The following is a 13,932-nucleotide window of genomic DNA, read 5'->3' as shown; positions in this document are numbered from 1 at the left end:
GTAATCATACAGTAAGAGGGAAGAGCAGGAGCAGAGCATTGTGTCCTCCTGGAGAGGTCATGTTGTGAGGTATGACATAGGTATGAGCACTGGGTCAGTATTAGGGTACAGCACAGGTGATGGTAATCATACAGTAAGAGGGAAGAGCAGGAGCAGAGCATTGTGTCCTCCTGGAGAGGTCATGTTGGGAGGTATAACATAGGTATGAGCACTGGGTCAGTATTAGGGTACAGCACAGGTGATGGTAATCATACAGTAAGAGGGAAGAGCAGGAGCAGAGCATTGTGTCCTCCTGGAGAGGTCATGTTGGGAGGTATGACATAGGTATGAGCACTGGGTCAGTATTAGGGTACAGCACAGGTGATGGTAATCATACAGTAAGAGGTAAGAGCAGGAGCAGAGCATTGTGTCCTCCTGGAGAGGTCATGTTAGGAGGTATGACATAGGTATGAGCACTGGGTCAGTATTAGGGTACAGCACAGGTGATGGTAATCATACAGTAAGAGGGAAGAGCAGGAGCAGAGCATTGTATCCTCCTGGAGAGGTCATGTTGGGAGGTATGACATAGGTATGAGCACTGGGTCAGTATTAGGGTACAGCACAGGTGATGGTAATCATACAGTAAGAGGGAAGAGCAGAAATAGAGCACTGTATCCTCCTGGAGAGGTCATGTTGGGAGGTATGACATAGGTATGAGCACTGGGTCAGTATTAGGGTACAGCACAGGTGATGGTAATCATACAGTAAGAGGGAAGAGCAGGAGCAGAGCATTGTGTCCTCCTGGAGAGGTCATGTTAGCAGGTATGAGCACTGGGTCAGTATTAGGGTACAGCACAGGTGATGGTAATCATACAGTAAGAGGGAAGTGCAGGAGCAGAGCATTGTGTCCTCCTGGAGAGGGTCATGTTGGGAGGTATGACATAGGTATGAGCACTGGGTCAGTATTAGTGTACAGCACAGGTGATGGTAATCATACAGTAAGAGGGAAGAACAGGAGCAGAGCATTGTGTCCTCCTGGAGAGGTCATGTTGGGAGGTATGACATAGGTATGAGCACTGGGTCAGTATTAGGGTACAGCACAGGTGATGGTAATCATACAGTAAGAGGGAAGTGCAGGAGCAGAGCATTGTGTCCTCCTGGAGAGGGTCATGTTGGGAGGTATGACATAGGTATGAGCACTGGGTCAGTATTAGTGTACAGCACAGGTGATGGTAATCATACAGTAAGAGGGAAGAACAGGAGCAGAGCATTGTGTCCTCCTGGAGAGGTCATGTTGGGAGGTATGACATAGGTATGAGCACTGGGTCAGTATTAGGGTACAGCACAGGTGATGGTAATCATACAGTAAGAGGGAAGTGCAGGAGCAGAGCATTGTGTCCTCCTGGAGAGGGTCATGTTGGGAGGTATGACATAGGTATGAGCACTGGGTCAGTATTAGGGTACAGCACAGGTGATGGTAATCATACAGTAAGAGGGAAGAGCGGGAGCAGAGCATTGTGTCCTCCTGGAGAGGTCATGTTGGGAGGTATGACATAGGTATGAGCACTGGGTCAGTATTAGGGTACAGCACAGGTGATGGTAATCATACAGTAAGAGGGAAGAGCAGAAATAGAGCACTGTATCCTCCTGGAGAGGTCATGTTGGGAGGTATGACATAGGTATGAGCACTGGGTCAGTATTAGGGTACAGCACAGGTGATGGTAATCATACAGTAAGAGGGAAGAGCAGGAGCAGAGCATTGTGTACTCCTGGAGAGGTCATGTTGGGAGGTAGGACATAGGTATGAGCACTGGGTCAGTATTAGGGTACAGCACAGGTGATGGTAATCATACAGTAAGAGGGAAGAGCAGGAGCAGAGCATTGTGTCCTCCTGGAGAGGTCATGTTGGGAGGTAGGACATAGGTATGAGCACTGGGTCAGTATTAGGGTACAGCACAGGTGATGGTAATCATACAGTAAGAGGGAAGAGCAGGAGCAGAGCATTGTGTCCTCCTGGAGAGGTCATGTTAGCAGGTATGAGCACTGGGTCAGTATTAGGGTACAGCACAGGTGATGATAATCATACAGTAAGAGGGAAGAGCAGGAGCAGAGCATTGTGTCCTCCTGGAGAGGTCATGTTGGGAGGTAGGACATAGGTATGAGCACTGGGTCAGTATTAGGGTACAGCACAGGTGATGGTAATCATACAGTAAGAGGGAAGAGCAGGAGCAGAGCATTGTGTCCTCCTGGAGAGGTCATGTTAGCAGGTATGAGCACTGGGTCAGTATTAGGGTACAGCACAGGTGATGGTAATCATACAGTAAGAGGGAAGTGCAGGAGCAGAGCATTGTGTCCTCCTGGAGAGGGTCATGTTGGGAGGTATGACATAGGTATGAGCACTGGGTCAGTATTAGTGTACAGCACAGGTGATGGTAATCATACAGTAAGAGGGAAGAACAGGAGCAGAGCATTGTGTCCTCCTGGAGAGGTCATGTTGGGAGGTATGACATAGGTATGAGCACTGGGTCAGTATTAGGGTACAGCACAGGTGATGGTAATCATACAGTAAGAGGGAAGTGCAGGAGCAGAGCATTGTGTCCTCCTGGAGAGGGTCATGTTGGGAGGTATGACATAGGTATGAGCACTGGGTCAGTATTAGGGTACAGCACAGGTGATGGTAATCATACAGTAAGAGGGAAGAGCGGGAGCAGAGCATTGTGTCCTCCTGGAGAGGTCATGTTGGGAGGTATGACATAGGTATGAGCACTGGGTCAGTATTAGGGTACAGCACAGGTGATGGTAATCATACAGTAAGAGGGAAGAGCAGGAGCAGAGCATTGTGTCCTCCTGGAGAGGTCATGTTGGGAGGTATGACATAGGTATGAGCACTGGGTCAGTATTAGGGTACAGCACAGGTGATGGTAATCATACAGTAAGAGGGAAGAGCAGGAGCAGAGCATTGTGTCCTCCTGGAGAGGTCATGTTGGGAGGTATGACATAGGTATGAGCACTGGGTCAGTATTAGGGTACAGCACAGGTGATAGTAATCATACAGTAAGAGGGAAGAGCAGGAGCAGAGCATTGTGTCCTCCTGGAGAGGTCATGTTGGGAGGTATGACATAGGTATGAGCACTGGGTCAGTATTAGGGTACAGCACAGGTGATGGTAATCATACAGTAAGAGGGAAGAGCAGGAGCAGAGCATTGTGTCCTCCTGGAGAGGGTCATGTTGGGAGGTATGACAGGTATGAGCACTGGGTCAGTATTAGGGTACAGCACAGGTGATGGTAATCATACAGTAAGAGGGAAGAGCAGGAGCAGAGCATTGTGTCCTCCTGGAGAGGTCATGTTGGGAGGTATGACATAGGTATGAGCACTGGGTCAGTATTAGGGTACAGCACAGGTGATGGTAATCATACAGTATGAGGGAAGAGCAGGAGCAGAGCATTGTGTCCTCCTGGAGAGGTCATGTTGGGAGGTATGACATAGGTATGAGCACTGGGTCAGTATTAGGGTACAGCACAGGTGATGGTAATCATACAGTAAGAGGGAAGAGCAGGAGCAGAGCATTGTGTCCTCCTGGTGAGGGTCATGTTGGGAGGTATGACAGGTATGAGCACTGGGTCAGTATTAGGGTACAGCACAGGTGATGGTAATCATACAGTAAGAGGGAAGAGCAGGAGCAGAGCATTGTGTCCTCCTGGAGAGGTAATGTTGGGAGGTATGACATAGGTATGAGCACTGGGTCAGTATTAGGGTACAGCACAGGTGATGGTAATCATACAGTAAGAGGGAAGAGCAGGAGCAGAGCATTGTGTCCTCCTGGAGAGGGTCATGTTGGGAGGTATGTGTGTACACATGGTGAGATATTTACTTGCGATTTTGAGTATATAGTCAAAATCGCAGGGAAAGTTAGTGCAGATCGTAAGGTGAAAGTCAACTTGTGATCCCGATGCGCTCTCCTGTGAGGTCAGTATCGGAAGCCTAGAGAGACTGTGCAGGCAAGTCAATTTTGACTATCTAGTATATAAGTTCAGCATAGTAAAAATTGGCAGCCAAAATCGCACAGCGCCAGTGTCACAAGCACAGTCATCTAGGCTTGTTTTACCGACCTAGTCCCTATCGCATAGTGAGAATCGGGGTTACCCCGGATCTCCCACGTGTGTACACACCTCTGGATTGATTGCTCCTTGAGTTGGATTTTGTGGTTTACATGAAATGAAATTAGAAGACTGGATTATTGTTTATTCGGTGTACTGCTGCAGGGACAGATCTCAGGAGCCGCTGCTTCTCCCGTGGGCAGCTTTACGTGGTCGCTCACAAGTTAGTAGCCCCCAAGCACCGCTTTGTGTTAGTCCCTGAAGGAAAAATTGCAAATATTGTTTACAGACATTTTTTGATCAACGTATACAATATAAAATATACATACATAATTATATGCCACTACTGTCTTTGTAAATTTAGTTATTCTGAGCAATAACAGACATCCCTTCCAGCGAAGCCACGGGCAAACGCTAGTATATATGTACTGTAAGTCCTTGTTTCTTTTTCATCCACTAGGGGTCACTGGAGTACTCTTGGGATATGGACGGGCTTCCGTAGGAACAGCACTGAATATTTAAATTAGTAACACTCCACCCCTCCATATCCCTGAGCACTTACTCAGTGTTTTTTCTGTGCTGAACGTGGCAGCAGCTTACTAACTGAAGTCACGGTTACTTCAAGAAATTTTAATTTTTATTTTTATTTTTCTTTTTTTTCTACAATTGGCACATCCCTTTCCCCCTTCCAAAAGGCAGGGTCAGGGATAGTGCAGCTGCTGATAGCAGCACGGGCGTGTCGGGCCTCTCTGAAAGAGCTCCCTCACAGCCCTCACATCCTGTTATACTGGCTGGCCGGCGCTTGTTGAAGAAGCCCCGTCGGAGTCTCAGGACACTGCAGGTATGTGAGACGGGGCGGTCAGCTTCCGCTGCCGTCCCGAGGAGGGGAGAAGACGCTGGTGTTCTGGCTAACTGCGGCGGCAGCAGCGCCGCCCGCTGAGCGAACAGCTGCTGCCGCCGGGTAATACTGCTCTCCGGATCTCCGCTCCAGAGTTTCTTGCACGGCCGCCGCTACAGGGCATCTACTCCCCGCGTCAGGCCGCCGCTTCGCCCAAGGCTCCGGCCGCCGCTTGTAAGGCTCCGGCCGCCGCTTGTAAGGCTCCGGCCGCCGCTTGTAAGGCTCCGGCCGCCGCTGGTATTGCTGGGGGGCCGTAATAAGCTCCTACTCTAACAGGTACCCGAGGTCCCGCACTGCACTCTACGGAGCAGCTGCGAGGGGGGGTAGAGGACAGCAGCAGGCTGTTGCATGCCACAAGATATTTTGCTGGCAGGGAGACTGTTAATAATTTTGCTGGCAGGGAGACTGGGTATAATTTCAGTATGAAACTGTAATTATATGTTTAAGCACATTTTATATAGATAATATATAATGAGGCTTTTGCTGGCAGGGAGACTGTGTATAACATCAGTATGATTGCACTGTGATTATATGTATAAGCATGGCAGCCATTAACCATGCTTCCTGTGGCAGCCATTAATCATGCTTCCTGTGTCTTCCTCTGTGATTCCAGAAGGTTCCTGTCTTACATCTCTACACCACCGGAGGCACAGGGGTGTTAGTGGGAATTTGGGATCACATTTCATAGTACTGGCCACGTGTACTGCACTTGGCCAGATATATATACAGAGACACCTTATTGCTATTTTACTGAGTCGTGCAGGTGTCTGTTTGTTGTGTATTGTATTGTCTGTCGCCATAATGAGTAAGGCACCAGCAAAAACAAAAAAGCATATTTGCAAAGTATGTGGCAGTGTGTTACCGGATGCATCTACCATATGTACAGTATGTTTTGTGGATTCCGTTCAGAATACCATTTCTGCACCGGTTTTACAACCAATTTCCTCACCGGACCCACCATGGGGTATGTTAGTAAATGTACTCGAGAGATTTCAGATAGAAATGACCGCTGCTCGGCTGGAGCGAGAAACTTTAAGATCTGAGTCTAGGGTGAGACCGCCAGAACTACCGGAGGCGTCTCAGCCTTGTGTAAGGCCAAGATCCATTTTGGGCAAACGGGATAATTTTCATATGTCTTATGATTTTCCAGTTTCTGCTATGTTGCATTCGGACGATTCCATACCAGACCTCACGGAACACGATGAGGGTGAGGAGGGCGAAGTGGAGTCAGATGGTGAAGATGCTAACAGTTCCGGCATTGATGATCTCATCAGAGCGGTACGGCAGTCGCTAAGGTTTCCTGAAGCTGAGCAGCCTCTCACCAATGATCAGGTCGTATTTACTAAACGACGGAAGACGCCAGTAAGTTTTCCTGTGTCGGATTCTCTAAATCAGATGTTAGTAGAAACAAGACAGAATCCAGATAAACGGTTTTCTATACCTCGCAGATTTAAGTCTAGTTATCCGTTTCCAGACTCGGTAACGTGTACATGGGAGAATCCACCAATAGTTGATTCTTCAGTGTCAAAACTTACCAAGAAATTAACCATACCAGTGCCAGCAGCTACTACGCTTAAAGATCCTTCAGATCGCAAGATAGAAACTATGCTAAAAACCATGTATGTAGCAGCAGGTGTGATGCTAAGACCTGGATTGGTTGGCATTTGGGTAACTAAGGCACTCATAATATGGCTTACAGAACTCAAATCTGCTTTACAGGACGAAAACCTGATAATTCTGGTAAATCAAATGATTGAGGCTGTAGAGTATCTCTGTACAGCGTCTACTGACGTCTGTCAGCTCACTTCTCGTATTTCATCTTCGCTAGTTACGGCACGAAGAGCACTCTACCTGCGTACTTATCAAGCGGAGGCAGAGGTCAAACGAAGTATAGAGGCGTTGCCTTACGATGGCAAGAAGTTGTTTGGTCCAGAATTGGACGCATGGATTAAGGAGGCTACGGGAGGTAAGTCTGTTTTCTTACCATTGCCTCCATCTGCGCCAAGAAGAAGGTACGCTGGACCTTCGTTCAAATCCTTTAGACCTCAGCCCTTTCGAGGACGTGGCAGAGGATCAGCCACGCCTGCTAGACGTGGTCGAGGACGTGGTTTCCATCAAACCAACACAACTCGCCAAGACGCTAAGGTTACCGACAAGCCAGTGGCATGACGGGTTACCAGCCCATCTCGGTTCTCCAATTGTGGGAGCACGCCTTCAAACGTTCCATGGGGCGTGGTTCCACACATCCGCGGAGGGCTGGATTCGCAATTTAGTGTTAAAAGGTTACAAAATAGAGTTCGACTGTCTGCCGCCTCTGCGGTTTTTCAAGACAGGATTGCCTCTGTCGGACGACAAGAGGAGAGTTTTGCAAATTGCCATTCAGTCCTTACTGGATTCGGCAGTGTTGATTCCGGTCCCTGTATACCAACAGGGTCAGGGTTATTATTCAAGCCTGTTTGTGGTCCCGAAGCCGGATGGCTCAGTCAGACCAATATTGAACTTAAAGGGACTCAATCAGTACGTAACTTACTACAGATTCAAGATGGAGTCTCTACGTTCGGTGATTGCGGGGTTAGAGACCAAGGAATTTATGATTGCGCTAGACCTCAAGGATGCGTACTTACACATTCCAATTTGGCAGCCTCATCAGAAATTCTTACGATTTGCAATACGCCAGAACCATTACCAGTTTCAGGCTCTGCCGTTTGGCCTGTCATCAGCGCCTCGGGTATTCACCAAAGTAATGTCTGTGATGATAGCTCACCTCAGATCCCTGGGAGTGACAATAGTTCCGTATTTAGACGATCTGCTCATCAAAGCTCCGTCTCAACAGATACTTACCCAACATGCGCTGCTAACATACAATGTACTGGTTCACCACGGTTGGATTGTAAATTTCAAGAAATCACATCTAATTCCGTCTCAACGCCTTCAGTTCCTAGGTATGATTCTCGATACGGTCAATCAAAGGATTTACCTACCACAACAGAAAGTACAAATGCTACGCCATCTAGTACAATTAGTGCTCAAGCCACGCACAGTGTCGGTACACTTGTGCATTCGCCTGTTAGGCACAATGGTGGCAGCTTTCGAGGCGCTTCAGTTCGGAAGATTTCACTCTCGTCCATTTCAGCTGAACGTGCTTGCCCAGTGGTCGGGCTCGCATCTGCAGATTCACCACAGGGTGAGGTTGTCACCAATAGCAAGAGTATCTCTGCTATGGTGGCTCAAGGAACACAATTTAACCGCAGGAAGACGGTTCGGAGTTTGCAATTGGATAATTCTAACTACGGACGCCAATCTCAGAGGTTGGGGAGCGGTAATTCAAAATTGTCAGCTCCAGGGTCTCTGGGCGGATCACGAGAAATTGCTGTCTATAAATGTTCTAGAACTCCGCGCAATCTTCAATGCGCTACGACAAGCACTGCACATGATTCGCTATCAGCCTGTTCAAGTGCAGTCGGACAATGCGACAGCGGTCGCATACATCAACAAACAAGGAGGAACAAGAAGCCGCATGGCAATGCGGGCAGTAGCTCGAATCCTCAATTGGGCGGAATGCCACCAGGTGATACTGTCGGCCGTGTTCATTCCGGGAGTGGACAACTGGGAAGCGGATTATCTCAGTCGTCGGGATTTTCACCCAGGCGAATGGTCATTAAATCCAGAAGTGTTTCACATGTTGGTTCAGCGATGGGGTTATCCTCAGGTGGACCTGATGGCATCTCGACACAATCATCAGACGCCCCAGTATGTGTCCAGAACAAGAGATCCAAAGGCAGTCGCGGTGGATGCTCTCACTGTCGCGTGGCCGTACAGTCTTGTGTATCTGTTTCCACCGTTTCCGCTGCTCCCTCTGGTGCTAAAACGGATCAAAAGAGAGTCGGTCACAGTCATACTAGTGGCGCCTCATTGGCCTCGGAGAGCTTGGTTCTCGGATCTTCGAGGATTACTCGCAGACGATCCGTGGCCGCTCCCGATACGTCCAGACCTGTTACAACAGGGGCCGTTTCTTTACCCCGATTTAGCGCGGCTGCGTTTGACGGGGTGGCTGTTGAGACCGCCCTCTTAAGAAGAGAGGGCATTCCAGATTCAGTTATACCAACCATGTTACGAGCTAGGAAGCCGGTTACGGCAGCTCATTATTACAGAATATGGCGTGCATATATAGGTTGGTGTGAGGTTCGGAAATTTCCAACATCAGCTTTCAAGGTATGCCGCCTGTTGTTGTTTCTACAAACAGGGTTAGATGGAGGATTGCGTTTATCTACACTAAAGGTGCAGGTTTCTGCTTTGTCAATTTATTTTCAAAGACGATTGGCTCTATTGCCGTCGATACGCACTTTTCTCCAAGGTGTAATCAGGGTACAGCCTCCAGCGCCATGGGACTTGAATCTGGTTTTGGAGTTCTTACAGTCTTCATATTTTGAACCCTTACAACAAGTGGATATACAGTTTCTCACTTGGAAAACAATTTTTCTCTTAGCCTTAGCTTCGGCAAGGCGTGTTTCGGATTTGGGTGCCTTGTCATGCAAGCCACCGTATTTGGTGTTTCATGATGACAGAGCGGAACTTCGGACGAATCCCGCCTTCTTACCAAAGGTAGTGTCATCTTTTCACATCAATCAACCAATAGTAGTTCCTGTGTTGACAGAACATTCTGGAACTCTGGATGTGGTTCGCGCATTACGCGTTTATGTATCCCGAACGTCTTCAGTTCGTAAGACGGATACGTTATTTGTTCTCTATGATGCTGCCAAGATGGGTTGGCCAGCATCTAAACAAACTTTATCCAGATGGATAAAACTGACCATACGCCAGGCTTACCTTCATGCTAGGTTACAACCGCCTACGTCAGTAACCGCTCATTCCACACGTTCTGTGGGAACTTCATGGGCAGCTGGTCGTGGGGCTTCTGCGACACAGCTTTGCCGGGCGGCTACATGGTCTTCAGTGCACACGTTTGTGCGCTTTTACAAGTTTGATACTTTTGCGGCATCAGCATCTAGCTTTGGCCGCCTAGTGTTACAAGTGCCAAACAGCTCTCCCGCCCACGGGGGAAGCTTTGGTACGTCCCAAGAGTACTCCAGTGACCCCTAGTGGATGAAAAAGAAAATAGGATTTTGGTACTTACCAGGTAAATCCTTTTCTTTGAATCCATAGGGGGCACTGGACGCCCACCCAGAGCAGTTTTACCTAGTTGTGGTTAGTTCTGAGGATCTTATGGTAACACACTTTCACCGACTGGTTCAAATTTACAAGTGCTGGTTAGGGTGTCAACTGTTTAGTTGTCAGTAACGTTATGTGTTAACTTCGTTATTGTCAGTTATGTTATATGTAATACTCCATTATTAACCTCTCTTAATTCCTGTTCGGCTCAGTAAAAAACACTGAGTAAGTGCTCAGGGATATGGAGGGGTGGAGTGTTACTAATTTAAATATTCAGTGCTGTTCCTACGGAAGCCCGTCCATATCCCAAGAGTACTCCAGTGCCCCCTATGGATTCAAAGAAAAGGATTTACCTGGTAAGTACCAAAATCCTATTTTTACTGATGTGTTTACATTCTCTGTTAGGCACTGCGTAATCCTTGTGGCGCCATACAAATAAATGATAATTTTATTGGAAAAAATCCCTAAAAAATATTCTTGATAGTAATAACGGGAAAGCGGCGTCCTGAGATTGCTCTCGCGTGGAGAACCATGACAGGGGGAAGGCGTGGCTGGCTGTTACAGTATAGTACATGATACATGCGTGATCCTGATCTACTGATAGAATACTGCACATACACTGACACACTGACCATCTTTGTCTGAACCTTAACAGGTAATCCAGAGACAAACTTATTCTCTTCAGTGAAGAACACGAGTGAGGTAAGTGATGTGACTGCCTACCTACCATGCAAATGATGTGCCTAGGAGAGGGAGCGGGGTGTTAGTAATGGGTGTACCCTGCATTCTGTCACACACCTGTGCCGCACACTGACCTCCAGCTACTGCCCGGGAGCCACAGTGCAGCCATTACACATTCTATACTGGGCTGTGTCTAGGAGAGGGAGCGGGGTGTTAGTAATGGGAGCTCCCCCCGCATTCTGTCACACACCTGTGCCGCACACTGACCTCCAGCTACTGCCCGGGAACCACAGTGCAGCCATTACACATTCTATACTGGGCTGTGCCTAGGAGAGGGAGCGGGGTGTTAGTAATGGGTGTACCCCGCATTCTGTCACACACCTGTGCCGCACACTGACCTCCAGCTACTGCCCGGGAGCCACAGTGCAGCCATTACACATTCTATACTGGGCTGTGCCTAGGAGAGGGAGCGGGGTGTTAGTAATGGGTTTACCCCGCATTCTGTCACACACCTGTGCCGCACACTGACCTCCAGCTTCTGCCCGGGAGCCACAGTGCAGCCATTACACATTCTATACTGGGCTGTGCCTAGGGGAGGGAGCGGGGTGTTAGTAATGGGTGTACCCCGCATTCTGTCACACACCTGTGCCGCACACTGACCTCTACCTACTGCCCGGGAGCCACAGTGCAGCCATTACACATTCTATACTGGACTGTGCCTAGGGGAGGGAGCGGGGTGTTAGTAATGGGTGTACCCCGCATTCTGCCGCACACTGACCTCCAGCTACTGCCCGGGAGCCACAGTGCGGCCATTACACATTCTATACTGGGCTGTGCCTAGGAGAGGGAGCGGGGTGTTAGTAATGGGTGTACCCCGCATTCTGTCACACACCTGTGCCGCACACTGACCTCCAGCTACTGCCCGGGAGCCACAGTGCAGCCATTACACATTCTATACTGGGCTGTGCCTAGGAGAGGGAGCGGGGTGTTAGTAATGGGTGTACCCCGCATTCTGTCACACACCTGTGCCGCACACTGACCTCCAGCTACTGCCCGGGAGCCACAGTGCGGCCATTACACATTCTATACTGGACTGTGCCTAGGAGAGGGAGCGGGGTGTTAGTAATGGGAGCTCCCCCCGCATTCTGTCACACACCTGTGCCGCACACTGACCTCCAGCTACTGGCCGGGAGCCACAGTGCGGCCATTACACATTCTATACTGAGCTGTGCCTAGGAGAGGGAGCGGGGTGTTAGTAATGGGAGCTCCCCCCGCATTCTGTCACACACCTGTGCCGCACACTGACCTCCACCTACTGCCCGGGAGCCACAGTGCAGCCATTACACATTCTATACTGGGCTGTGCCTAGGAGAGGGAGCGGGGTGTTAGTAATGGGAGCTCCCCCCGCATTCTGTCACACACCTGTGCCGCACACTGACCTCCACCTACTGCCCGGGAGCCACAGTGCAGCCATTACACATTCTATACTGGGCTGTGCCTAGGAGAGGGAGCGGGGTGTTAGTAATGGGTGTACCCCGCATTCTGCCACACACCTGTGCCGCACACTGACCTCCACCTACTGCCCGGGAGCCACAGTGCAGCCATTACACATTCTATACTGAGCTGTGCCTAGGAGAGGGAGCGGGGTGTTAGTAATGGGAGCTCCCCCCGCATTCTGTCACACACCTGTGCCGCACACTGACCTCCAGCTACTGCCCGGGAGCCACAGTGCGGCCATTACACATTCTATACTGGGCTGTGCCTAGGAGAGGGAGCGGGGTGTTAGTAATGGGTTTACCCCGCATTCTGCCACACACCTGTGCCGCACACTGACCTCCAGCTACTGCCCGGGAGCCACAGTGCGGCCATTACACATTCTATACTGGACTGTGCCTAGGAGAGGGAGCGGGGTGTTAGTAATGGGAGCTTCCCCGCATTCTGCCACACACCTGTGCCGCACACTGACCTCCAGCTACTGCCCGGGAGCCACAGTGCAGCCATTACACATTCTATACTGAGCTGTGCCTAGGAGAGGGAGCGGGGTGTTAGTAATGGGAGCTCCCCCCGCATTCTGCCACACACCTGTGCCGCACACTGACCTCCAGCTACTGCCCGGGAGCCACAGTGCAGCCATTACACATTCTATACTGAGCTGTGTCTAGGAGAGGGAGCGGGGTGTTAGTAATGGGTGTACCCCCGCATTCTGCCACACACCTGTGCCGCACACTGACCTCCAGCTACTGCCCGGGAGCCACAGTGCAGCCATTACACATTCTATACTGGGCTGTGCCTAGGAGAGGGAGCGGGGTGTTAGTAATGGGTGTACCCCGCATTCTGCCACACACCTGTGCCGCACACTGACCTCCAGCTACTGCCCGGGAGCCACAGTGCAGCCATTACACATTCTATACTGGGCTGTGCCTAGGAGAGGGAGCGGGGTGTTAGTAATGGGAGCTCCCCCCGCATTCTGTCACACACCTGTGCCGCACACTGACCTCCAGCTACTGCCCGGGAGCCACAATGCAGCCATTACACATTCTATACTGGGCTGTGCCTAGGAGAGGGAGCGGGGTGTTAGTAATGGGAGCTCCCCCCGCATTCTGTCACACACCTGTGCCGCACACTGACCTCTACCTACTGCCCGGGAGCCACAGTGCAGCCATTACACATTCTATACTGAGCTGTGTCTAGGAGAGGGAGCGGGGTGTTAGTAATGGGAGCTCCCCCCGCATTCTGTCACACACCTGTGCCGCACACTGACCTCTACCTACTACCTGGGAGCCACAGTGCGGCCATTACACATTCTATACTGGGCTGTGCCTAGGAGAGGGAGCGGGGTGTTAGTAATGGGTGTACCCCGCATTCTGTCACACACCTGTGCCGCACACTGACCTCCAGCTACTGCCCGGGAGCCACAGTGCAGCCATTACACATTCTATACTGGGCTGTGTGTAGGAGAGGGAGCGGGGTGTTAGTAATGGGTGTACCCCGCATTCTGTCACACACCTGTGCCGCACACTGACCTCCAGCTACTGCCCGGGAGCCACAGTGCAGCCATTACACATTCTATACTGGGCTGTGCCTAGGAGAGGGAGCGGGGTGTTAG

General features: G+C 50.1%; 1 protein-coding gene across 1 annotated transcript in view; it reads left to right on the top strand.

The window, feature by feature from the left end:
- Nucleotides 1–13,932, top strand: part of PLEKHA5 (pleckstrin homology domain containing A5) — a 303,743-nt gene that overhangs the window by 242,343 nt on the left and 47,468 nt on the right. The window contains exon 18 of the mRNA XM_063930091.1: nt 10,801–10,847. Within this exon, the coding sequence (XP_063786161.1) occupies nt 10,801–10,847 (47 nt within the window). The remainder of the gene's footprint in view (nt 1–10,800; nt 10,848–13,932) is intronic.

Source organism: Pseudophryne corroboree, chromosome 6 (assembly GCF_028390025.1).
Source record: "Pseudophryne corroboree isolate aPseCor3 chromosome 6, aPseCor3.hap2, whole genome shotgun sequence".
Classification (NCBI taxonomy): Eukaryota; Metazoa; Chordata; class Amphibia; order Anura; family Myobatrachidae; genus Pseudophryne; species Pseudophryne corroboree.
The sequence above is the reverse complement of the archived record's forward strand: the minus strand, read 5'-3'. Positions and strand labels throughout refer to the sequence as shown.